This window comes from Nothoprocta perdicaria, unplaced genomic scaffold (genome assembly GCF_003342845.1).
Source record: "Nothoprocta perdicaria isolate Ctin4 unplaced genomic scaffold, notPer1 scaffold_4, whole genome shotgun sequence".
Lineage (NCBI taxonomy): Eukaryota > Metazoa > Chordata > Aves > Tinamiformes > Tinamidae > Nothoprocta > Nothoprocta perdicaria.
Window position 1 is genome coordinate 4,568 of NW_020455643.1, and position 24,896 is coordinate 29,463.

Below are 24,896 nucleotides of genomic sequence, written 5' to 3' on the forward strand. Positions count from 1 at the left end.
CTCTGCGCATGCGTGCTCACCCCACCCTCTTGCAGTAACGATTTTCGGACACGCGGTTCCAGCAGCGGGAGCGCACGGACGCTCTGCACATGCACGACGCTGACATTCCGTTGCAATACAAATTATTTTTGGCAAGCGGCAGCTGAATACATCGCTGTCACGCTCTGCACATGCACGACGCTCTCGTTCCATTTCAATACCAATTATTTTGGCAAGAGACAGCAGCATACATCGCTGTCAAGCACTCTGTACGTTCCTTCCTGTCAAATACCCCCTGAACCCTTTTGCGGTATGGATTTTCATTCCAGCAGAAGCAGCAGCGAGCGCTCTGCACCGCTCTGCGCATGCGTCCTCCCCCACCCTCTTGCAGTACAGAATTTCGGACACGCGGTGGCAGCTGCGACCGCTGTGCACCGTTCTGCACATGCGTGTTTCCTCCACCCTCTTGCAGTACCGAACTTCGGACACGMGGTGGCAGCAGTGAGCCCGGTGCACCGCTCTGCGCATGCGTGCTCCCCCACGTTCCTGCAGTACCGATTTTCAGACACGCGGTGGCAGCAGCGAGCGCTGTTCACCGCTCTGCGCATGCGTGCTCACCCCACCCTCTTGCAGTACTGAATTTCGGACACGCGGTGGCAGCAGTGAGCGCTCTGCACCTCTCTGCGCATGCGTCCTCCCCCCACTCTTGCAGTACCAAATTTCGGACACGCGGTGGCAGCAGCGAGCGATGTGCACCGCTCTGCGCATGCGTGCTCCCCCCACCTTCCTGCAGTACTGAATTTTGGACACGCGGTGGCAGCAGCGAGCGCTGTTCACCGCTCTGCGCATGCGTCCTCCCCCACCCTCTTGCAGTACCGAATTTCGGACACGCGGTGGCAGCAGCGAGAGCTCTGCACCTCTCTGCGCATGCGCGCTCCCCCCACCCTCTTGCAGTAACGATTTTCGGAAACGTGGTGGCAGCAGCGGGAGCGCACGGACGCTCTGCACATGCACGTCGCTGACTTTCCATTGCAATACAATTTATTTTTGGCAAGCGGCAGCTGAATACATCGCTGTCACGCTCTGCACATGCACGACGCTGTTCCAAAGAGGGCTCCAAAGCTCTTTCACAAGTTTCCCTTTTCCTCGGGCAGCGTTGCTCTTGTTACAACATAAGGAAAGATTCAAACCTCAAAATTGCAATTTCAAAAGTAACCACACTTGAGCATGTCAGTTGCTTGTTCCATWTCTTGGCTAGAAAAAAAAAGAAAAAAAACACTTCTGAAAATTTCAACTAAATTTTCAAAATTCTGGGACTTTGAAAAAAAAAGTGTTTACAGACAAATAAAAAGATGCATACTTGTTTCATACCTTTTTAGCCATTAATTAGACATATTATATTTTCTAGTTACTTAGCTTTTATTGTGATAGTAGACTGAAATACAACATAAAACAATGATACACAGTGCATTAAGACCACCAGGAATTCTTCCAGCTAATACCATTCCTTCATTGGCAAGTGAGCATAGCTGTAGCTCTGCTAAGCAGCCAACGTCTAACTGAACCAACGTGGGATGCAAAGCACCCTGCAGCATTAGTAGCCACATACCAATCTTCATGAACGTGCTGACTGTGACTCACTTCTACGTCTTCATCCTTCGCCTTTCTAGGCAGGCACATCAGCTATAAAGAAGCTGGGTTAATAGCCATCTTATATTTCACAAATTGTTCCTGGAAATGAGTTCAAGAGATCACAGAATCACAGAATCCTTAAGGTTAGAAAGGACCTTTAGAGATCATCCAGTCCAACCCCTGTGCACACACAGACTCACCTAGAGCACGGGGCACAGGGCTGTGTCCAAGCGAGTTTTGAGGATCTCCAGAGAAGGAGACTCCACAGCCCTCTCTGGGCAGCCTGTTCCAGGGCTCTGGCACCCTCACTGTTAAGAAATTTTTCCGTAAGTTCCTGCGGAACTTTTGATGCTTCAGTTTGTGGCTGTTTCCTCTAGTCCCATTGGTGGCCACCACTGAAAAGAGACCGCCCCATCCTCCTCCCTCCCTCCCTCCCTTGAAGTAATTTTAGACACTGATCAGATCCACCCCCTCAGCCTTCTCTTCTCCAGGCTGAACTCTAAAGTGTTGGCAGGAAAAAGCACACTAAATGCGTCAGGGATAAAGATGACTCTAGAACCCAAATTCTGTTTACTATCCTTTCACAGATTTGTATTTGGCTTCATAAACAGATGTTCTCTGTCCACTGCGCAGTTCACTAAATAAAACACATCTCCTCGACATGCATTCCCTTTAAGTGATGCTGTGCCAAATGGTTCTCCTGAACATCAAGCCCTATCAGTGTTAAGTGCTTAATAACTGCAGGCTAAAAGCTATGATCTCTCAGCTGGACCATTATACCCATTAAATAGTTAAAGAAAACAATTTCAATGAATGTATAACTGAGGTGGGAATCTTTTATTTATTTATTTATTTATTTATTTATTTATTTATTTATTTTTAGCAAGAACCATGATACCAGTCATTCTGTACTAAAAGCTACAAATTATATAAAGATAACAGATGAAAAATAATCACTTTGATTTCCTACCCATTAAATTTTGCCTACTGTAGAGGAGAACACAGGTTCAGGTTGGAASGGACCTTTAAAGATCATCTAGTCCAATCCCCCTGCTTAAGCAGAGTCACCTAGAGCACGTGGCACAGGATTGCCAGTCATTCTTACAGTAAAAATGTTTGTCATATATTCAGATGGAATTTCCTAGGTTTCAGTTTGTACCCATTGCCTCTCACCCTGTCACTGGGCACCACTCAGAACAACCTTCTCTGTTGTCTTCACACCCTGCACCTGGTGTCCATAGACACTGGGAGGATCCCCCTGCGCCTTCTCCTCCCCAGGCTGGGCAGCCCCAGCCCTCGCAGCCTCTCCCCGCATGAGAGATGCTCCAAACCCTGCAGCACCTTGGGGGCCCTGTGCTGGATTTGCTGCTGCCCATCCGTGTCTATCTCGCACTGGGATCCCAGCCCTGGACACAGTGCTCCAAATGCAGCATCATCRAGGCTAAGCAGAGGGGCAGGATCACCTCCCTTAATCTGCTGGCAATGAGATAGACAGTGGAAGACTTTTGGACACTGCGTCAAGAGCCTTAYTAAAGCCAAGGTGGAGAACATCCATTGCTCTCCCATAATCTGTCAAGTCAGCCATTAATCAAGTGTGGTGGCATCCTATCTCAGAATTACTAGCAAAGGGGAGGACAGAGAGAAAGAGAGGAGACAGATTAGAGAGAAAACACACACATATTGTTTAGTCTCTGTGACTAGGGGAATGAGGCTTGTGAATTATATTTCTATGTCCCCCAATAACATTTAAATCTTTTTCTTTATCTTAATGGATGTCTCAGGGTTTCTACCTTTTCTCAATTTGTAAAACCAAATGAAAGTAGTAGCCATTCAAGTCTCCAAGAATAAAGAAATCCACATAATTAATCCACTTATTTTAATAGATGCCAGGTTATTCAAATAACCATGAGAAAAACTTCCACTGTATTTTGCATGACAGATCAAAGCAAGAGATCACAAAATCAAAGCAAACAGAGACTTGCTTGCCTCTCATAGGAAGCCTATATGACTTATACTAGTGTTTATCATCTGTTAGGGAAGATAACATAAGAATTCCTTAATCTGTAACACATGGGCTTATTGCCATTTATTAAGCAACATGTATCAAGCAAATGCAAGCTTTCCGGAATAGCTTAGCATTTTGGAAGAAAACTACTACATGTAAGGAAGAGATGGATTTCTTTTGAAGAAAATGAGGCCCAAACTGTGGCTGGCTCTGAAATAGGTAAAAACACTCATAATTAGAAAATAAAGGCACTGAAAAATAAAGTACACTGAAATCCCAACACTAGAAAAAGCTTGTGGCAAGTTTAAAACTTATATACAGATACAGAAAGTTCTCAAATACTAAATGTCAGGATTAGTTTCGTGGTGAGATCAAGGTGAAATGACAGGGAATGGCAGAGCGGATGGTCCACAACTACTTGGTTGTCAAGGGTGTTTGAAATAGGGACGACAGAGATGACAGTGGGAAAGAGGGAGCCAAATCTCTCGGCAAAGTCCTCACTCAGTCTACCGTCTTTCGACACCTCAGCCTGGGTACTTCACACCAAGGGAGTGTCCTTCTAACCATCCACGTTATCATTTTACTTGCAGTATCATAAACCCCAAGTTCCTCTTAAGCTACACTGAGCGTGTAATTTCAATTCTTTTTTCCTTGCCCAAAGATTTTTTAAAAGACAGAAATAATGTTCTATTCGTGGACTCTCTCCTGTAGAACGTTCTCGGACAGTATCCCCCCTTTTTCTATCACGGTCGGTGTCACCACTCACTGCCTCACAACGCCGAGGAAGGAAGCGTGACGTTATGCCACTGCCCCCTGGCTATGGCGGAGCCCCGCCTGCCCGCCCCGCCCCGGGGGAGGGGCGATATGACGGACACAATGGCGGAGCCCCGCCCCGCCCCAAGAGGAGGGGCGACGTGCGCTCGCCGCCGAGAGCGATGGCGGAGCCCCGCCCCAGCCCGCCCGCCCTGCCCCGCCGCTGGTGGGCAGCCCTCCGCGGGGCGGGGCCGCAGCCACGGGCCGGGGACGTGTCGCGCGGCTCGGCCCTATTTAAAGAGAGGCCGCGGTTCGGACCTGGGAGGGTTGTTGCTGCTGCAGCTGTCTGGGGCGATAGTACCATGGCAGGTTAGTGAGCGGGCCTTCCCGGCCTCCACGCTGCAGGTTCCGGCGGCGCGGGCCGGACTCGYGGGGCGGCTGTGCGCTTGCTGGCTACGGCGCTCGGTCAGGCGCTGGGGCGCGGCGGCCCCTATTTTTAGGCTCTGATGCCCTCCCCCCCTTCTCTCCCCCACGGCGCCTTCTCGGGGGCGGGCCCGGGGAGCGGTGCCCCGAGCGGCCCCGTGCGGGCGGGAAGGACGTTCTCGCCTCTGCCTGGACTCGCGCTGCGCCAGCGGCCGTTCAGCCGCCACCCTCGCCTGGTGGAGAACCGCCACCCGCGGTTCTCCCGGTCAGGCTGTCAGTATGGTGCGACCTTATTTCAGAGCAGGAGGAGCTGTGGGAGGCTCCTGGTCTGCCTCCCAAGGCACCTTTTGCGTTAAGTGCTCCTGTCTCCTGAGGAAGCCTATACTCACAGTCGCATTAGTTAATTGCTGTTGCAGAGGATCGGACAAACTGAGCATTGTGGATGGGCTGCACTAGGATGCTCCCGCTCCAGGTCCTGCCTGCACCTGAGCCAGGCACCAGGTCTTGACCCTGCTGGTGGGCTGTCACAGAAGGGGAGCTCCTGGAAAGGCCTCAGACTCTTGTGTAAAGGTTGTTTTGTCTAGAGCCTTTAGCCGGTGTTGTGGGCGGGCAATTATGTCGTTGAAGTAGTGTCTAAGGATACAGAGAGACTTCTGTTACATGCAACATGAGAAAGCTCTTGCCCAGATAAGTCAGTTATAAAGCTGTACAAATACACTGCTCTCTGTTTTTGCAGCTCTGTTACCACGAGTAGCCCACTGCTAACCACTGCCTCTATGTGTGTGGGGCAGCAGTGACTAAAGTGTGAACATAACCTCCTGTGGAGGAGGAGTTCACAGTGAATGGAGAAGATGGGCAGGGAGACTTGAAAGATGTGTGTTAGGTATGATGGACTTGTCTCTTGTAGATTTAACTTCGATATTAAGTGGTGACTGGTCTTGTCTAGGCTATAGGAGGGACGGGTACATAAGACCTGGGAATGTAGCTAAGAAGTATGAAACAACATCTCTTATTCAGAGTGGTGGAGAGCTGTACAGACTTTCATAGGTTGGGAAAGACCTTCAAGATCATCAAGTCCAACCATAAACCCATCACCATCAAGCCTGCTAAAACCATGTCCCCAAGTGCCTCATTAGCATGGATGGAGCCCCAAATAGCAGAACAGGGAAGTAAATACTTCACCTGCTTTGAGATACATATTCTGTGCCTTTATTGGTGTTGCACACCTTGGGAAGACACCCGGGTAGGGATGAAGGTCAGGACTCCTGGTCTGTGTCTGCTGGTGACCGTGCACGTGTCTTTGCTCACTTAAAGCTCAGTACCTTCACCTGGAGCTACAATAGAAGCTGGCTACAAACAGCAAAAGGTCTGCAGTGACCATATGCAGATGACACCATTTCACCCCAYTGTTGGCTGCCTCCTAATGAAGGTGTCCCAGGGACAATGCTATGCTCCAGGATGGAGGACCATTTATAGGAACCGGAGCCCACCCCACTGCTATCTCACGGGTTCCTCTTGCAGCTTGCATGGCCAGGCTGAAGGCCGTGAGGCTGTGCAGCTCTGCAAGTTGCCAAGGAGTCTTAATGCTTCCAAATGTAGCTGAGATGGACTAGGGAGCTGTTTAGCCTTTACTTCATAATAAAATTGGTTTTCCCTCTCCAAGACCTGTGTCACACACACAAGTGGTCTAACTGGTAAACATGGCAGTTCTGGAATACAGGGGGGGAGAAAAAAGAGAGGACACCACCAAGAGCCTACAAGTTCATACAAGATCAGGCTGTCAGAGGCAAAGATACTAGAAGAATTAGTCCTCTACTGCTGAAAAAATAAGTACAGTCTTGCTTTGTCTAAGCTCAATTTTTAGTGAGCTTTGTAGAAGAGCATGCAAATTCAGTAATCATGCATGCTTCCCTATTAGATGGATATTTTACTACCTAAAATGGTACAGTCTTGCTAGTTATAAAGCTTCAAAGCTTTAAAACAAGGAATTATCCTATAGGTTTGCCTGGTAGTATGAGCGAATAAATTGCTCATTAAATGATTWAAAAAAAAAAACTTCTGRCTTTAGAGTATACTTTTTGAATTATTTAACTGATCACTATAATCTAAATACCTGAGGCTAATTGGTTTGGTTGCTAGCCAAAATAGAAGTTTTTGAAGCTGTTATATAACTCTTATTAATTGCTTAGGTGATATTAAAATTAAATGAAAATGTAACTGTCTTACAGGCTGAGTAGTTTCACAAAATCCCAGAATGGCTGAGGTTGGAAGGGACCTCTAGAGATCATCTAGTCCAACCTCCTGCTCGAGCAGGGACGCCCAGAGTATGTGGCACAGGGTGGCATTCGGGTGGCATTCGGGCGGATTTGGCAGAGCTCCAGAGAAGGAGACTCCACAACCTCCCTGTTTAGGTGTTAGTTGTACCCAAATTTGGGGGTACAATTAACAAATGAGTGTTAGGGTGTTTGGGTACAACTAACAAATGGATGTTAGTTGTACCCAAATTTTGTCATTCCTCTTAAAATAGTTTCTAAAATAAATTTCTGATATGAAAAAAATCTTCTTGAAATTCCTCAAAGCAAATATTTGCAGATAGTGTTCAGAAGAACCCACAGCTGCTTGGCAGGGAAAAAACATGCTTTTCTGTAAAGCACTGTAGCTTGGAAAGGACTACTGCATAGTGGCAGTCAAACTGTGATTTCTAAACTACTAAAGTTCATTGTTAGCTGAGTCATTTCCACCCTGGAAGATTAAAATATTACAGCTACAATAATGTAAAATCATTTTTAAGAGACTGTTGAGGCACAAGCGCGTCTAGCTTATAGCAGTGATCTAATAGTACCTTTCTAGAGAACATTAAAGAGCAAAAACTATTGTTACAGTTCTTAAATTACTTATTGGAGCTTCCCACTTAAATCTTATATTTCTGTGATAAAGCTGGAACAATGTATTGTTAAACAATTCATCTGCAAAATCCTGAGCTGATAAGACTCTATACCGTTGTCCAACACCTAATTCAATAGTTACTTTAAATAAAAGTGAAACCTAAAAATTATTCTGCCCCAGCTTTTGTGTTCAGATCTGAACCTACGGTAACTCTGCAAAACTAATTTCTTAAATTGAGACTACATGCAAATTTATTAGCACCAGTACTTGAAAATGACTGCATATTTGCCCCTAAAATGTTTCTACTTTTTTAGCCTTTTCACTAACATCTGGCATGGCATTAACCTGTGGCAAGCTGGAACTGGATTTCTCTTGCAGCACTCTTGATTCTGCTTTTTACTACACCTTGCTATGTGTCAAGTTGCTAATGACGAGTACAGTTATGCAAGTATAATCTGCTTTATTCAGTAGGAGGCAGGCACAATACACTTAGTTAAAAGACATGTCTTACAGGTTTCTTAGCATGGCTACCTGACTAACAACTGCAAGCTTCTTATAAAGTCTGTTTCAGAATAAAGTGTTGACCTTGCTAACTTGTCCAAGTTATTTTCTTCCAGATCAGTCTTTTGTGACTCTAGCTACAAACGACTCCTATGTGAAAGGAGCACTGGTACTTGGTTCATCTTTGCAACACTGTAGAACAACAAGGAAGTTGACTGTACTCATAACTCCTCAGGTCTCAGATCTCATGAGGTAAGGTTACTTAAAGGTATCCAACTGTCACAGTGCCTGCTGATGCTGAGAATTCCTTTATAGAATCATGGGAGTGATTGAGCTAATGTAGCATTGAAACTCTGTTGAAATATAGCAGACCCTTTAAATCAGACGGCATTATAAGAGAATAAAATCAATACAATTGATGTAGCACTAACAATGTCCACTGATTCAGAGCCATCTAAGTATGCTCACCACGGTAAGAGAAATAAATTTTTCAGGAAACTGCTTCCTATGGCCTCTCTAAAAGTAATCTCATCATAAAGCTAACAGAGGGCTTTTTCCATATATATGGTGGAGGCAAAAAAAAAGACTTAGTACTTATATGAACTACAGATCAGAATTCAAGAGCTTCTATAAGAGGAAGTTCTGACTGAGACTGAAGTGGCTCAGTAAATGGAGTGACTCTCTAGAGTCCCTTGGCAGCTAAACAACCTTATCACTCAAATGATGATGCTCTATATAGGTATATATTTCATTGTAGTGAGTGAGGACACTCAAATAAGAATGCTTACTGTGCTAGGTCCAAATAACTATGTGAAGATCTTAGATCAGCTATAGCAGCATTACTAGTAGGCACATAACAACAGAACTGGGACTTGTATTTTTCACTCTATCCACAAACAATGTGTCTTAAGTTAAAAACAATGGTTCATACTGAATTTTTCATCAGTAGAAAAACTGATCTGCTTGTAAAGCAGAATTCTAACTCATCTGTAAGCTCTCAATGGCTCAAACCATGCAGGATGCTAAGCATTCAAGATGCTGCGTACAATAATGAGACTTCACAGATGTTTCAGATTTAAGTTAGGGAAGCATGTCTTCCTTAACCTCTTCGGTAAGTAAATGATAATGTTAAAGCAAAGGATGAGTTTCTGCTTCTCTACACCGTCTAAAAGTTTGTCATCCCTAGGGTGGACATGACACCTGGTCAAAATGCTGCTGCAGCTACAGCCATGACTTAAGTGAAAATTTCATGGGATGAAGAAAGCTTTAATATCTGTGCCAGTCAACTTTAGAATAGTTATCACTATTGTGTAAACGCCTATTGCAACTGCTTAGGATTCAGCTACAGTTCAAAGTCTTGCCCAAGTTACTTTAACAGCTTCCTGTTTCTTAATTGAAAGCTTAAAATAGACTGTCATCCCATCAAAAGAGCTCAGTCTGTTGGGAGTGAGGAGAGGTATGTGGAAAGCTTGCATTTCACAGCCATAACCTACATAACCTGGTAGCAATGTCAACTAAGCYGTTATTTGGAAAAAAATATATAAAATATTACCCATAAGTGTCCATTACAAGCTAGAAAGACTAAGGTGGAGAGAAATGTTTATGTGCTCAAATATATGCAGTTGGCTCTTACTTTTGGCACATGAAATACTGTAACAGGCTCCTTGTTATACTACTTATGTTCATGGAATCTGTCAAGTAGTCGGGTGCTGAGATAACAATAGAACTAAATCMAGACAACTACCATTCTCCACAGGAAAGTGCTGGAGAGAGTCTTTGATGAAGTCATGTTGGTAAATATTCTGGAYAGTGGCGATTCAGCACACTTGGCATTAATGAGGAGACCTGAACTGGGTGTCACTCTGACAAAACTTCACTGCTGGGAACTGACGCAATATTCAAAATGTGTTTTCATGGATGCAGACACAATGGTAAGTAATTGTCTTACTGTGTGTCTTCATGACTTGCGAGTGTTGTGTTTTTAGGCATATGCTATTTTTTTGAATGGTTGATGAAGGTTTTTTGCCATTTGGGCATCAATAACTCAGTAACTATGGGAGTTCTTTTAAATCTAGTTAAATATTTAAATATTTATATATATTTAAATCTAAACAAATATGTAATAAATGGGGATAATCTCAATTTAAAAAGCTGTGTTCTACTACACAAGACCATTGATATGAGAACTTTTTCTTCATGTTTGGAAGTGTATATCAAAATACATTAATACATAATACCCAGAAACCAGAAAGCGTTTTTTTCCTCCTCTTCCCACCCCCTCCCCCCCCACTAGGTTTTGTCAAATATTGATGAACTTTTTGAGAGAGAAGAGCTGTCTGCAGCACCAGATCCAGGCTGGCCTGACTGTTTTAATTCTGGAGTTTTTGTGTACCGACCTTCCATTGAAACATACAATCAGCTGTTACAGCTTGCCACAGAGAAAGGCAGCTTTGATGGTATGTATTAATCCCTATTCTACTATAATTTAGACAAAAATGGTAATGATGGTTGGGAGGGTTCATGGAAATGTGGTGTCAGGGATCCTTATGATGGAATTATAAACTGTTGTGACTACACAAAACTTACTGGAATAAAATCCTCTATAGCAGTATGTTTTCAGACTGTGGCCCCCATGAAATACAAAATAAGAGTTTAGCCTTTAAACCAGAATAAACTAGAAAGTGAAAGCATGAACAATGCAGAATCATCTAATGAGTTCTAAATATCAAATACAATGCATGTGCAGCAAATTATCTGGAGTATCACACTTTATGTATTTTTCAGTGAACTTCTCTTCAGCTAACCCTGACATTCAAGACTGGGTATTTTAGGCTAATTCAAGCCATTGAATTAGAATGTTGAGGTTGGAGGGAACCTCTAGAGATCTAGTCCAGCCCCCTGCTCCAGCAGGGACACCCAGAGCATGTGGCACAGGGTGGCCTCCAGRTGGGTTTAGAAGACCTCCAGAGAAGGAGACTCCACAGCCTCCTTGGGCAGCCTGTTCCAGGGCTCTGTCACCCTCACAGGAAAGAAGTTCTTCCTCACATGGAGATGGGGGAAAAGGGAAAAAAAATACTGATCAATTTAAGTGCAGCTCTGTAGGGAAAAAAATGCATTTGAAGACAGGATTATTACTTCATGCTAGATTAGATCTTGATAGACTGTAATAGCTTCCTATCTTCATGCATCAGTGATAGTTTTTGTGTCAATATCAAATGTTGGTAGCCCTGGCTGCTTCCCACCATAGGTCCCTGTGCCAGGTTTAACCTTGAGAAGGCAACTTTTCTTGTTTTGTAAGTGTCCTAAAACTATAACCATTGCAATTAACATACCTATTGCTTGAAGCTTGCTATAATTCAGTGCTTCTGAATGACTAGCACTGTCTCCCTTAACTAAATTTCATTATGCATCTACTATGGCACAAAAACAAGAGGTCTAACTGAAAAAGACGAAAAGAACTATGTAAATAACACCATAAAAGACTCTCTTCTTTGAATGTAAAGTGCTAGCCTGTGGAGTTACCTTTCTGTATTTCATAAGCAGTGAAAATTCTAGATGTTATTCCTTGTGTGCAGAGTAACTGCTACTGTATGCACTCTTGTGCCTTGCCTCATGAAGAGCATTATGTGCCAGTCGGATCTCAGTGCTACCATATGAATAAACTGTACTGAAAATGTGTACTTGAAATAAAGGGTTTGTCTATATGTTAGTACTTACCAGGTTGCAGTTGGCAGCTCTGAGAGTCCTCTCAGATATTAAGTGCAAACTGATAACCAGCTATTGCAAAGCCGTTAACACGGTGCTGCATTCCTGTGCTAATAAAAAAGAGGGGGAGAGGGAGGGAAAGAGGAAGGCTATGCAAGACCACTGTCAAATAGCTCCAAGAATAGCTAAACTGTGATGATTGTTTGCTGAGATACCTGTGCTTGAGTCTTAGCAGACCCTATGTTAGGTCTGTTGAGGCCCCTGTCTGTTAAAGGATAGAGCTGCTTTCATGCTGTTATTTGACTTGAGAGAATCACAGAATCACAGAATCTTCAAGGTTGGAAGGGACCTCTAGAGATCATCTAGTCCAACCTTCCTGCTCAAGCAGGCACACCTAGAGCATGTGACACAGGGTGGCACCCAGGCGGGTTTTGAAGACCGCCAGAGAAGGAGACTCCACAACCTCCCTGGACAGCCTGTTCCACTGCTCTGTCACGCTGACAGTAAAGAAGTTCCTCCTCACCTGGAGATGAAACTTCCTGTGCTCCAGCTTATGGCCATTACCCCTCATCCTATCGCTGGCCACCAATGAAAACAGCTTGTCCCCTTCCTCCCTGCATTCTCCCTTCCTGAGCTTATACATGTTAATCATAACCCCTCTCAGCCTTCTCTTCTCCAGAGAAAACAGGCCCAGCTCACTCAGCCTCTCCTCGAACGAGAGATGTTCCATTCCCTGAAAGATGTTCCATTCCCTAAAAAAAAACCCTAACGTCATGTGGTGATGAAACTTCCTCAGTGTCCTAAACAAGAGGCAATTGTTGCATCACTTAACAGCAAAAAGTCAGGTTAACAGTTTTAAGTACCAAGTTTTTAAAACTGACATTTCTACTTGAGGTTTTACTTTATTATTCAACTTAAACAGTGCTAAATGGTAGCCCAGATCTCAATAATGAGAGGAGAGACTTATACTACTTGCTTAAGCTGATGCTGAGCATGTGAACTCAGGTGATCAAGAGGCATTTARACTTAAATTGGTCTGAACAGTAAAGAAAGTTTCTAGGAATTTTTTTTTATACAAATATCTGTGAAGGGGCACCTCTCAATAGCATGTAGAGATGTCAACTCTATAAGCTAACAAGATAATTGAAATCAAGCTCCAAACACCCTGTCTGCAGGGCAGTAACCAGAAAATACAACATCTTCCAGCATATTTCATGTTTATAAACTTCAGCAGAGACATGGCCATTACATAATGCTGTTGTCCAGAATTATAGATTGATTACTAGTAATATCAGCCACTGGCTTTGAACTCTACAGATAGTAAGGAATAGGCCATGGAATAATTCTAGGTGCTGTTTAAAACTAGGAAAAGAAACAGAGTTTGGTGTTAAACCAATCAGGCAGTACTGATATCCTGAGAATTTTTGCTATTGCTTGAACAATCACCTGACTCTCTAACCTGGGATATGAAATTATTGTTTTTTACATATAAAAACATGATGCAGCAAATCTACAGCTGTAGATATGAGGATAATGTCACTGCCTAATTCTCTCACACTGTATTTACAATCTAGTATGTACAAGTCAACAGTAAAGTGTGAAGTAGAACACCAAATGTTGCTTTCACTGGCTGCTTTGGCATAAATGTATGCAGTCTGAAATCAAGCAGAGTATGTGGAACAAGTCCAACAAGTCCAAGCAAGAGAAGGTCTTAGAGAATAAGTTGAATATGTTGTTGCCAACACTAGAATTGAGCCATCTGTTTTGTAGATGGCTCTTCTTCTAGATTATTTTACTGTTTGTGTAGATATTCTTAATACTATGTTAAATTAGAAATTAAAACTAAAATGTAGCTGAATAAAGACTGAGAGCTTGTCCGATTTTCTTGTTGCTGCTGTGTTGTGATGGGTAACTTCAAAAGTGCTTTACTTCGTCATGGGCTGAAAGACAAGTCAAAACTCTGACTTACTGCCCTGGGTCTTTAGGCCATTTCTCACTCTGCAATCTGCATGTACGCTGACAGCCGTAACAGGATCCTTAGAATTGATATTTCCGTGTACCTCCTGTACCTTTTAGTGCATGCCCAGTATTGAGATACTTCAGTCACAGAAAGCAAACTATACTGAAGCAGCAATAAGAGTGTAAACCTTAGTTTAATGATAGACCTTAAGTCAGGAGACAGATCACTTTAGCAAATAAAAGAATAAAGTAAAATACTGTCTCTCATCTAACTATACGTTTATTTCTTCTTCAGAAATGTTACTTTAACTCTTCAGTCATCTTGCATTTAAATGTATTCTGTGAATTAATGCTTTTTTTCTTTTTTTTGCAAACTAGTCTGTTTTGCGAGTTTTTTTGCAAACTGCTTGCAAACTAGTCTGCTTCAAGCCAGGAGCTTCTTGCTTGCTTTTTTTTTTTTTTTTTTTTAAACTACTCTACTACAGACATATCAAATAACCTTAGATTCGTTTAACCTCACTATACCCTCTACTTGCACATGGAGAGGCAACCCCTCCCAGCACTGTACCTGTAACTTTGATAGTTATTCCTCCTTCAGGGGTGAGTAGCTTCATAGATACGTGCAAAAGTGCTGATGGTCTCAGTGCCTTTCCATAGTACTTAAGAAATAATGTCTAGAGTTTATGCATCAACTCTGATCTTAACATATGCATAACAGGTGGTAGTCTTTACTTTCAAACACTGAATATATTAAACAAGCAGCTACCCCCACTCCCATAATCATACTAAAAATGATTATACTTTTAGTGTGATTTGATGTAGTCACATAGATGTGCATCAGCTGAATATTAGTATACAACTAGAAACTTTTATTGCCTGTTAAAGGATTTGGTGAAGTTCTATAAAAGTTCTCTAAAAGAAAGTGCTTTTCTTAAGATCACAGTGCAGATAGATGTATCCAGAATTGCTGACTTGTTAACAGAACATTGCTAATCTAACTCTGGCCCAGAGATCTTTCTCATGTTAGCTTAAGTAATAAAACAAGCCTGTTCAAACTGTATCTTCTTAGGTATAGCTTTTCCAAAGATAAGTAGTATGCTACTGTCAAGGTCTGTTCTCTGCTGCATTGTACAGCTTGAGTTAAGCTGTAGTAAAATAACTTGAATAGCGTGATTTGAGCAGCTTGTTCTCATCTAGAAAGCAGGAATAACTCGAACATACTACCTTTTTCATTGTCTGCAATTTTTGGATCCGAGGCTGCAAGGTTAAGCGATGACTCACAAACAGAACTTCAGTGCTCTATGTCAAACTTCTCCTGGCTGCGCTACTAATTCTTAATTAGGAAGAACTGGAAGATCTTAAAACAGCTACCTAAACCAGCTTATTAATATATTTTCAGGTGCGGACCAGGGCTTATTAAACACCTTCTTCAGCAGCTGGGCAACAACAGACATGAACAAACATCTACCATTTATTTATAATTTGAGTAGCACTTCTGTATACTCCTACCTTCCAGCATTTAAAGCGTAAGTTCAAAATTCTGAAGTGACTCATGGTAACCAGATATAGGGCTTATATAAACTAATCTCTTGTTACATAATGGGAAAGCATAATGAATTTAGTTTTTTTTCTACATGGAGAACACTGTTATAACCAAAGGAAGATATAAAGTATTTTTTACTTTTTTGGGGGGGGAGAGGGAGCATTTTGGGAGGGGAGAGGGTTGGGGGTGACTTAATACTAAGTAAATGAATTATTTCATGATGAGAAATGCAAAGCAAGCTCCGTCTGTGACTTAACTGCTTATCCTTGGGAGTAACAATGAAGTTGATTTAGAATAAGCACACACTTGTTCTTCCTTTTTGGAATGATTTCTCAACTCTAGAACAGCCTGGAATGCTATTACAGCAGTAATCAAAGGTAGCAGCTCTTGAATTGTCTTGAATCAACAAGACTTGAGTGTGTCACTGGTGGTGTTCCTGTCTAAATAGCTTGCCCTCTCATTACTTAAATGACATAGAGCATTTAATTACTCTAGTATTAGTAAAAACCCAGTAGTTTTTTTAATCTGTCAACCTATACTATTCAAATAAACATACTGAAACTGTACAAAAGTGTTTAACTTGTTTAAAACTAGAATGCCTCAGCACTACTTCTAGACTTACAGCAACTTCCCAAAGTAGCAGTGTGGGACAAGGACTGCATCCAGGTGCTCTGCCACTGCACATTTCCAGTGTTAAAAAAAAAGTCTACTTTCTAACAGTATTAGACTTGGTTTGTGACTAAACCGTATGTGATAGGCAAGGTTACTGCTTCTAACAGCATTATAACAGGAAGAGGCAACAGGAGAAGCTGAACCCTAACCCAAACCCATATTCATTAACTAAGAAAACAAGTACCATTGCATAAAAAACAATCTGATTTCTGAATGGCATGAACTTGCTAGTGTCTAAAGCAGCAGCTAGCGTAAGCAGGACTGTTGCTGGCTCAGGATCAAACTATGTCTTGTGATCAGAACACCCGCTGAAATCCTGTCATGCTAAAAGTGGAACACTTATTTTAAGAAATACATATAAGCCTGAGAATGACTAGGTAGTTGGATAGCATTTGATAAGCCTATTACTTCTATTGTGAATTATATCCTCTGGCTGTGGCTGGACTGGTTGATAGTCACATGGCCTTAAATTTACAAATGACCTTGATGTCACAAAATACTAATGGGAGTGGTAGCTCTTGACAAGAAGATCAAATCAAGCTGATCAAATCAGCTACCCGAGTTCAGCAGACCTTCCAAAAACCAAAATGAAAGAAGTACAGCACTTTATTAGAACACTCAGTGGGCAAGCAATTTCCCTTGCCTAGATGAGGAGGCACATTCATAATTACCAGCAGCTGGAATAAACTGAAGCTTAAATTTGTTGACATCATTAGCTAAAGTTTTTGCAGCTTTGTACAGCAAGACAAGTAAGACTTCACAGCAGTCTTGGTATTGCTTTTTCTAAAGGATGGCACCAACTCATAAGAAATGGTTTAATTTCAAAAACAAGATAAAAAGATGTAGGACTTCTCTCTGGGAGAGGGGAAAAGATTAGCCTCTGCTGCAAATGTGTCATATATTATCTGTTGTACAGTTCTTAAGAGAGCAGAATACTAAGAGTACTTTTTTTCATTTGTGGAAATATTGTAACTTAATGCTTCTTAGGCATTCTCTAAGGCTAGAATTAGAATTTGCCATTTAAGGCTTGATCTATAGCATAATATTTATTTTTTACTTAATTTTTTCCTTAAGTTCTTCAAAAGGGTTACATCTTTTCTACACATGTAATGCAAAACTTGATACTAACCATGTTTGGGACAAAGCTAGAAATCCGTACTGAAAACGGAATTTAAATAATTTCAAGTGATTGGTTGTCTTGCAAGATCATGCTGCAGCAAGATGAAAAGTCCTCTGGAAAGGTTAGCTTACAGGTAGCTCTTATTTTCCAGAGGCACGTTCTTTCTGCAACAAGGTCTTACTACGATCCTCTCTACAGGGATGTAGATTGAAAAAATAACTCTTAACACTGACCCTTCCTTACATAATGCTTATACTGTCTAGCTGTCTGGATCAATGACTTTGGAGTAGAATCTTTTTCACTTTAAAACTAGTTCCAATTGCAACGGCTGCTTGAAAGTGCTCTCCCCTGAGCTATGGACATCATTCTACCTAAAGACTTGAGTTTGCTGTAAGTACTAAAATAGTCCAGACATTAGCTTTTTGGCTGTATTCTGACTAGCGTAATGTAGAATTCTGTTTGCACTAGCAATGCTTCCAGTCCCAGTAGGCAGTGGCAGTTTTATATAGCTTACTGTTTAGTCTCCTAAAGACATTCATATTTCTGTTTTCTGGATATCAACGGAAACTGCAGGTTCTAAGTTTGCAGCACATTCTTTTCTGGACACCTACAGAAATTGGGGGTTCTAACTTTTTCTGTCTAATAGGTTTGGTGCAAATACTAAAGTGGTACATTTCCTGGGAAGCACAAAACCATGGAACTATACATACGATTCCAGAACAAAAAGCCTGAAAGGAGAAATACACGACCCTAAAGTAGTTCACCCAGAGTTCCTCAACATGTGGTGGGATACCTACACGGCAAATATTTTACCATTACTAGAAGAGTATGGAATCATTAAAGAAAATACCACGGCTGTAAACACGGTATGTTTTTGGAATATTCCTGTACTATCTATCTAGGTATGGGTTCTTACCATTTCATTGACTCCTCCCAAGTCAAAACACAGCTTAGGTTTAAATTATTTTTGGGTGTATTTTTTTTCCCCTCTCCTATCTTGGAATAAAGAGTAACACAGATGGAAAATGTGCTGTAGTAGTCTTGAACATAAATGTCTGCCAAAGTTCCTTATTTCCAAGTTATTTAAAGTATAACCAACTATGCTAAGTGACTAATGTCACTTCTGGTGTACCATAAATTCATTTAAACTGAGTGTCTTTTTCATTATGTACAGCAGGGGGGCCTAATTCTCAATGTGTTTCAGCTAATAGTGTTCTCAATAAGAATCCCAATTCATTATACAATTTATACATACAGATTTTACATGGTAAACGGTAGAACTAGAACTAAAAAATTAGTACTTTAGTAGACTGACAGGGATGAATCTTAACACTTGTCAAACCCAAAGTAACTCTTCTAGTTCTCATGCATGGAGTTTAGTAGCATGTAACTAGTCTACAGTCTCAGCATATGGGCTAGTTCTTGATCTTTCTCAGCCCAAAGTTACTGATCTCATAAGCTGTGCTTTTCTCCTGTTAATCTTGTATCTTTCACCTTTCTAATGAACTATTTGCAGCTGTCGGGCTTGGTCTATACTCTGGCTTTCTCTTGTGGCTTCTGTAGAGAGGTATGAAGAACTAAAACTGTTTTTTGGTTTTTTTTTTTTTCTCTTCTCTCTCCCAGCTGAGTCCTGTCACTTTGCTTTGTTATTTTGCTAGGAAAATTGCATAATCCCTGCACACTGGCAGTGCTTGCTGCTGTGCATGAGAACATCTACTTGGTTATCTCACCTTCATGTCTATTGATCACTTTAGCTGTGCAGAACATTTCTAGATTTTCACTCCGCCTTTCTTTGTAGGCAGAGGTTACAGAAGCAGTGTCCTACATGTCAGTATCAGCAACAGCCCCACCACCTTCACCACCAGCACCAGTACAACCAACTTTGTCTTCACAAGAACGCAAGCAACGGTGGGAGCAAGGCCAAGCTGACTATATGGGAATGGATTCTTTTGACAACATAAAGAAGAAACTTGACACCTACCTTCAGTAGAAATATTGGTCTCAAACACCACCAATGCAAGGACTTGCTTCCGTACTGTAGCTGATAGAAAGCTGTTGAATGTGGTCAGTTAAACTTGCTAGTAGCTTGATGAAGATTTTTCAGTTAAAGGTCTCTGCCATGCTACAGATGAAGACTGAGTAAAAGCTAGGAAGCAGAATTCCTTAGGCCAGTTTAACTGCCCATTTTCCAGTTCCTCCTCCTAGACTAAACACAAGTATTTTCAGCTTAAGTTTTCTTCTGTTGCAMTCAATACACTAAATTGGCTCAACGTATTCCTCGAAACTGTGGGTTTGTACCTCACCTTGTTAAGGTGATTAGCATTACTCCCGTAGCTTGCCATTTCAGATGCAAAATCCAGTCTCTGGGATTGCTCGTTGCTCTCTAGAGTGGTTGCCATTCTGCCTTATAATAAATTTATTAATGACACTGGGAAACATGCAGGTGTAACAATAATAGCACTGCTTTATTTTTCTAGTCACTCTTGTACTGAAGATCTTGACCAGATTCTTACACACAGTGCTTAGAGCATAGCAGAATACATTTGTTAAGTTTTGTATAGTGTGATAACTAGTTAAATGAGTTTTATCCGTTACTTGTAATGTTGCACTTGATACAAAAATAAAAAGTTGTCATGCATTTCTGACTTTTCTAAACTCTGAAGCAGTTCAAAAAAAATATATCAGCCTGAAGAAATGTTACTACAATGTTCAATAGGTACAATCCGTAAGCCTTGCTAACTCCAGTCTTACCTGCGATCAGCAAGTGGCCAGTTCGGTGACTGATCACTGGCCAGGGAGCTGCTTAAGGCAGATCCCCTTAATAGACTGCCATGTACGTAGGATAGGCCTGTGGAGAAACAAGATACTGAAAGTTATTCAAATAAGCAGAATGGAGTTTGGGAAGAGGGGCTATTTCTTGTAGAAACAAACATAATTCCTAACATAAGTCCTGTAGAACATGAACTTGTCTTTAAACACAAATATGCTAGGATAGGAAGGAAAGATTCTCAGATTTGGAAGTCAGAAGACCAATATCTGTTTAAGTAAACTTACTTGCCTTGATTAGGAGAAAAACAAAAAACAATAAGGACCAAAAAAAGGCACAGTTCTTTCCCCGTGTGAAGAGAGTGAGAGATGATAGTTTCTTTACCAGATTCGGGCATGTATTCCAGTATACATTTAACATAAGTGCCATGTTAACAAAAATGATCCTACAGCAAATGGAGTTGGCGCTTTTCTGTACTAGGTCCCCATCTTTTCTTTAGCTGAGTGAAGAGTATAAACAGAGCCAACTTTGATAGTGCTCTCCAATAGCAATACTTTTCACTAGTCCAGAAACACTAATAAAATGAGCATAAAGCTAGTTAAGGTGCTTAGCTTCTAGCCTGGGAGAAAGTAGCTCTCACTGCTTGCTGATAAAGCAGACAATCTGAGCATAARAGTTAAACTTTTTTTTCAATAAATTGCTGCAAGAGTCCATCACAATTTACATCACAAAAAATTCTAAAGATGAAGTCCAGGTCAAAGTAGCCTGTAGCTACTTAAGGGTAAATAGCATTTGAACTCTCAGCTGTTAACTAGCTCTCCCAAAGATTTTTTTACAGATAAATCTGAAGTTATGTGAGAGGAGAAACAAATTAATATAATCTGTAGTTGGTTAATTTGTTGTAAGCACAAACCTTGAAGCTCTGCATGCTGACAAMTGCTGAAAACAGCAAAACACTCTTTTGAAGAAAATTTAAGTCTCAATTTTAGTCCCCTTCCCCGATTTATTTCTAATGAACAACCAGGCTATTGCTTTTTCAGCTTGTTTGAAGAGAACTTTAAATGTAAAAGCATGAAACTACAGCAGCATGAAAATCTGGTTTGGCATTTACTTTTGTTGTATTAACACAAGGAGATAAGGCACAAAATGTAGATGTTGAAAATTAGAAACTGCACGTTCCGGGTTAACAAACAGTAAAGAAATAAATCCTCTAAAACAGAATCACTGATTCCCAGAATGGCTRAGGTTGGAAGGAACCCCTAGAGATCATCCAGTCCAACCCCCTGTTCTAGCAGAGACACCCAGAGCATCGGGCACCTGGTTGCATCCAGGTGGGTTTTGAAGACCTCCAGAGAAGGAGACTCCACAGCCTCCCTGGGTAGTCTGTTCCAGAGCTCTGTCACCCTCACGGAAGGAAATGCTTCCTCACATGAAGATGGAACCACCTGGGTTTCAGCGTGTACCCACTACCAAAAGCATCTTGACCTAGCCACTGACTCATCCTGAAATSAAGCAGTTAAGCATGGTCTCACAAAAGCAGAAGTTGTCATCTGTTCACCTAACTCTACATATTTTCAGTATTATGTCATTTTCTGCCACTAATTCCTTCAGAGCTAACGCATGAATTAGCAAAGCATACATCCCTTTTTCTCCCTGTATTAGTATCGGTTTCATACATCAAATGGTTGTTCTAAGCTGTATCTGCTCCTAATGCAGTAGCTTAACTACAGCACTCATCTTAAACATCATTCTTCAAAGAAACCATAGTCCTGTTGCTCTCACAGTTGCCTTTACAAAACACATCAAAGAAAGATCTTCCTTATGACAACTCACAATAACGCTTGAATATCTACAAGGAGTTTTTTTTTCCCCTTACACAGATGTAATGTTTACGAAGGAAAAGAGAATGGCAGCCTACTAGCTCAGTCTGGGGAATTGTAAAATGTCAAGTTCATGATTCCAAAAGCTTATTTTTAGAATATGGTGGAGCACACTGTCAGAACTCCATGAAACAGCAACAATAGCCAAAGGCTACTTGTATCTTATTAAAATAAATAAATAAAGCGACCCGCCCCCCACACATAGTTTTTAACCACTCAAGTAGCTGAACAGATCTACCTAATCAGCACTCTGACTCTCTGTTTGCTCCCAGTTTTTCCAACTGGCAAACATTTTGCCTTAATTTCCCAGTCTGTCTCATTTCTACTTAGGTCTGCAATTCACATTATGTCTTAGAATATCAACTGTCTCATTATTAGAAAAACCAAGATAGACATTAGGAGCATACCATGTTTTACTTCTTTTCTGCCAATTGTAATTCCTCAATCTAAACACAGTCTAAATATATCAGTCCATACTTGCAGTTCTGAGGGTTATAGAGAAGGCAGCTTCACCATTGCACAGCACTGAACAGAAGGCCAGAACCGACTGGTCTTCTGGAGTGTAGGAAGATGGAACAGAGGAGAAAATACAGGAATCTTCAGTGGTATTTATTAATGCATAAACAGTTGAGTAATTTACCAAATGATTATTTCCTGTAGCAGTCGAAGACATATGCAGATCATCCTTCCACTAATGCATCTTCCAACTTGCGGAATACGTGTGTAAGGTAGAAATAATGTTGACCACTTCAAGAAAGCAGTTAGAATGCTGCTAGCCATTAAAATATGGTGGGTTTGGTTTTGTGTTTTTTTCTTTTAAAACTTAGAAAGGCCAAATGATTCACTGATCAGTGGATGGGTCATACTCTACTTTGTATGTATCACAACTTAAAGCACAGTGGCATTCTTCAGAGTTTGTATATATGTGAATATTAACTTCATCATGAACATAAGCATCTGATCCTAGCATTTTATCCAAACTGCAAAGCATCTATTTTTATAAAAAAATTGTGCACATCAGTAAAATATCAGAAAAAAATAATTATAAATGCAGTAGTTAATTTTTGACAAGCTCTTAGAAAATAATCAACAGAAGAAATCCCTACTGCATCTGTATATTATTCAGAAATCATGAAAAACATTCTTGTGTGTCACAAATTAAACATGTTCAAATATATTTGAACACATCCTGCAAAGGATAAAATACTCACTATGTATTCTAAAAAAAAAAAAAAAAAGAAGAAAAAGAAAAATTGAAAAGATCTGGGATTGGAACATGAAGCTAATTCATTTCTTAAGGCTGGTGATGTTTTAGAAGAACAAAACACATGCTGTTTACCATTTTTTAAAAAAGCAATGAAATTACTATAAATCAGAATGCATGAAAAATATGCAGTTCTTTTGGGGGGATTTTTAGGAATTCTTTATTTTCATACATAATRTGTAACACCTGGAAGAAATAAACACCTTAGAAATACTTCAGTACTGCAAAATACATCTGTGCATTTCTAAATCAGCATTCAGAAGAATTTTTTTTTTTGTTTTAAATCATTGCAAACATTTATGATTTAATCATACAGATAGCAAAAGTTTAAGTTGTCATTAGAAATAATTTGAAGATTAACCAATATTAACTATTTATTCTTTACTCAGAATACCACAGTTTCAAACTATAAATCAATTAGAGACTTAATTTCATTAATTTTGTTTTGCTTTATTTCACTTGCAGATGGCTTTTTGGTAGCGAAGGCTCCTGCTGCAAGTTCTCTCTTCTTCTTCTGGATTTTCAGCATATTTTCTTCTACTGAATCCTTCACAATGAACTGAAATACATAAAAAGCCCAATGAAGCAAACTCATTCACTCAGTGGCACTTCAGTTTTAAAAAAAAAAAAAAAAAAAAAAACTTCTAAAAAAGCACATCAGAGCAGTTACATTACTTAGTATTCTTTTATTTTTTTCAATGAAAATATAAGAGGGAAAAGTTATAAAATATTTAGCATATTAAAAGAAGAACAAAAAAGAAAAAGAGTGAAACAGTTGTTGGAAGCATCAATGTAGAAGAGAATCTATCTTCATTTTCCCAAGTATTACTCTTCTGATTAAGTACTGGACGACACAATCTAGCCGCTCTGTATAAATGAGCTGCTGTGACACTAGGAAGGATAAGTAGTAACAACCAGTCTAGGCATCAACAACAGCACCATCCTAGCCACTCCAAACAGCTCAGAGGGGACACCTGATTTCTACAATTATTATTTCAGAGCAAACAGATAACATGTAATGCCCCCACTTCAAAAGTCATACCACAAACACAGTTAAGTTTATTAGTGAGACATATGATATCACATTTAAAAATACAGTAAAGCCTTTCAGGAAAAAAAAATCATGATCATTAAGATTTCAAACAGATGATTTTCCAACTTACCTTAGTAATAATGACATCATACTTCTGACCCAGTCTRTGGCACCTGTCAAAACACTGGTCTTCTGCAGCAGGGTTCCAAGCCTGTCAGCAGAAACAACGAGAAAGCTGTTTCTAAACATGAGAGGTTTTTTTGTGTCAGGCTCAGGCTGGGGTTAGTTCATCTACAGTGCAGTGCTTCTCCATTCACGTGCTGATGACATAATATTTTCAATATATGTATGCACCTTACTGAAGTTTTGAACAGGAATTATTTAAAAGCCTCTGATGGCTAAAATCACTTAAGAGGACTGGAAGCAGTTAACAGAATGCACATGGAAACAATACTTTCTACGATATACCACAATCAATGATAATATTCTAAGATATATTACAATTTTCCAAGGCAACTTCTGCATAATTTCTACTCATATATAATTCCTTTAGTTTAATAAGTACATAATTTTTGTCTCCATGTTGTTATTATCACTAATTTGATTGCAAAGCTAGTACTACTTTATTATTGGTGATACCAGATGTGATATCTGGTCTGCAGTCACAATTTATTATTTTCATTTACTTTGCTTTTATTTTCAAGTTAAATCAAACTGGAGAATTTATCTCACCTTCCAATTCCTTAAAAAAAAAAAAAAAAAAAAAAAAAAAAA

General features: G+C 40.5%; 2 protein-coding genes across 6 annotated transcripts in view; one reads left to right on the forward strand and one right to left on the reverse strand.

Annotated features, from left to right (window-relative positions):
- Nucleotides 1-4,644: 4,644 nt before the first annotated feature.
- GYG1 (glycogenin 1) lies at nt 4,645-19,734 on the forward strand. Of its 3 annotated transcripts, XM_026045274.1 has the most exons (8): nt 4,645-4,738; nt 8,296-8,431; nt 9,936-10,110; nt 10,473-10,635; nt 15,243-15,369; nt 17,825-18,044; nt 18,695-18,745; nt 18,977-19,734. In XM_026045274.1, the coding sequence occupies exons 1-8, from the start codon at nt 4,732-4,734 to the stop codon at nt 19,166-19,168; spliced, it is 1,071 nt and encodes a 356-aa protein (XP_025901059.1). In that variant the 5' UTR covers nt 4,645-4,731; the 3' UTR covers nt 19,169-19,734. The 3 variants fall into 3 exon arrangements, with proteins under 3 accessions (XP_025901059.1, XP_025901060.1, XP_025901062.1); XM_026045275.1 differs by lacking the exon at nt 18,695-18,745 and having other exon boundaries at nt 4,646-4,738; XM_026045277.1 differs by lacking the exons at nt 18,695-18,745; nt 18,977-19,734 and adding an exon at nt 18,802-18,935 and having other exon boundaries at nt 4,647-4,738.
- Nucleotides 19,735-23,345: 3,611 nt separating this feature from the next.
- Nucleotides 23,346-24,896, reverse strand: part of HLTF (helicase like transcription factor) — a 23,648-nt gene continuing 22,097 nt past the window's right edge. For 2 of the 3 annotated variants that reach the window (XM_026045156.1, XM_026045154.1), the window contains exons 22-23: nt 24,253-24,333; nt 23,346-23,648 (exon numbers count right to left, since the gene is read on the reverse strand). In XM_026045156.1, coding sequence (XP_025900941.1) covers nt 23,496-23,648; nt 24,253-24,333 — 234 coding nt within the window. In that variant the 3' untranslated portion in view covers nt 23,346-23,495. The remainder of the gene's footprint in view (nt 23,649-24,252; nt 24,334-24,896) is intronic. The other variant, XM_026045157.1, reaches the window with a different exon arrangement.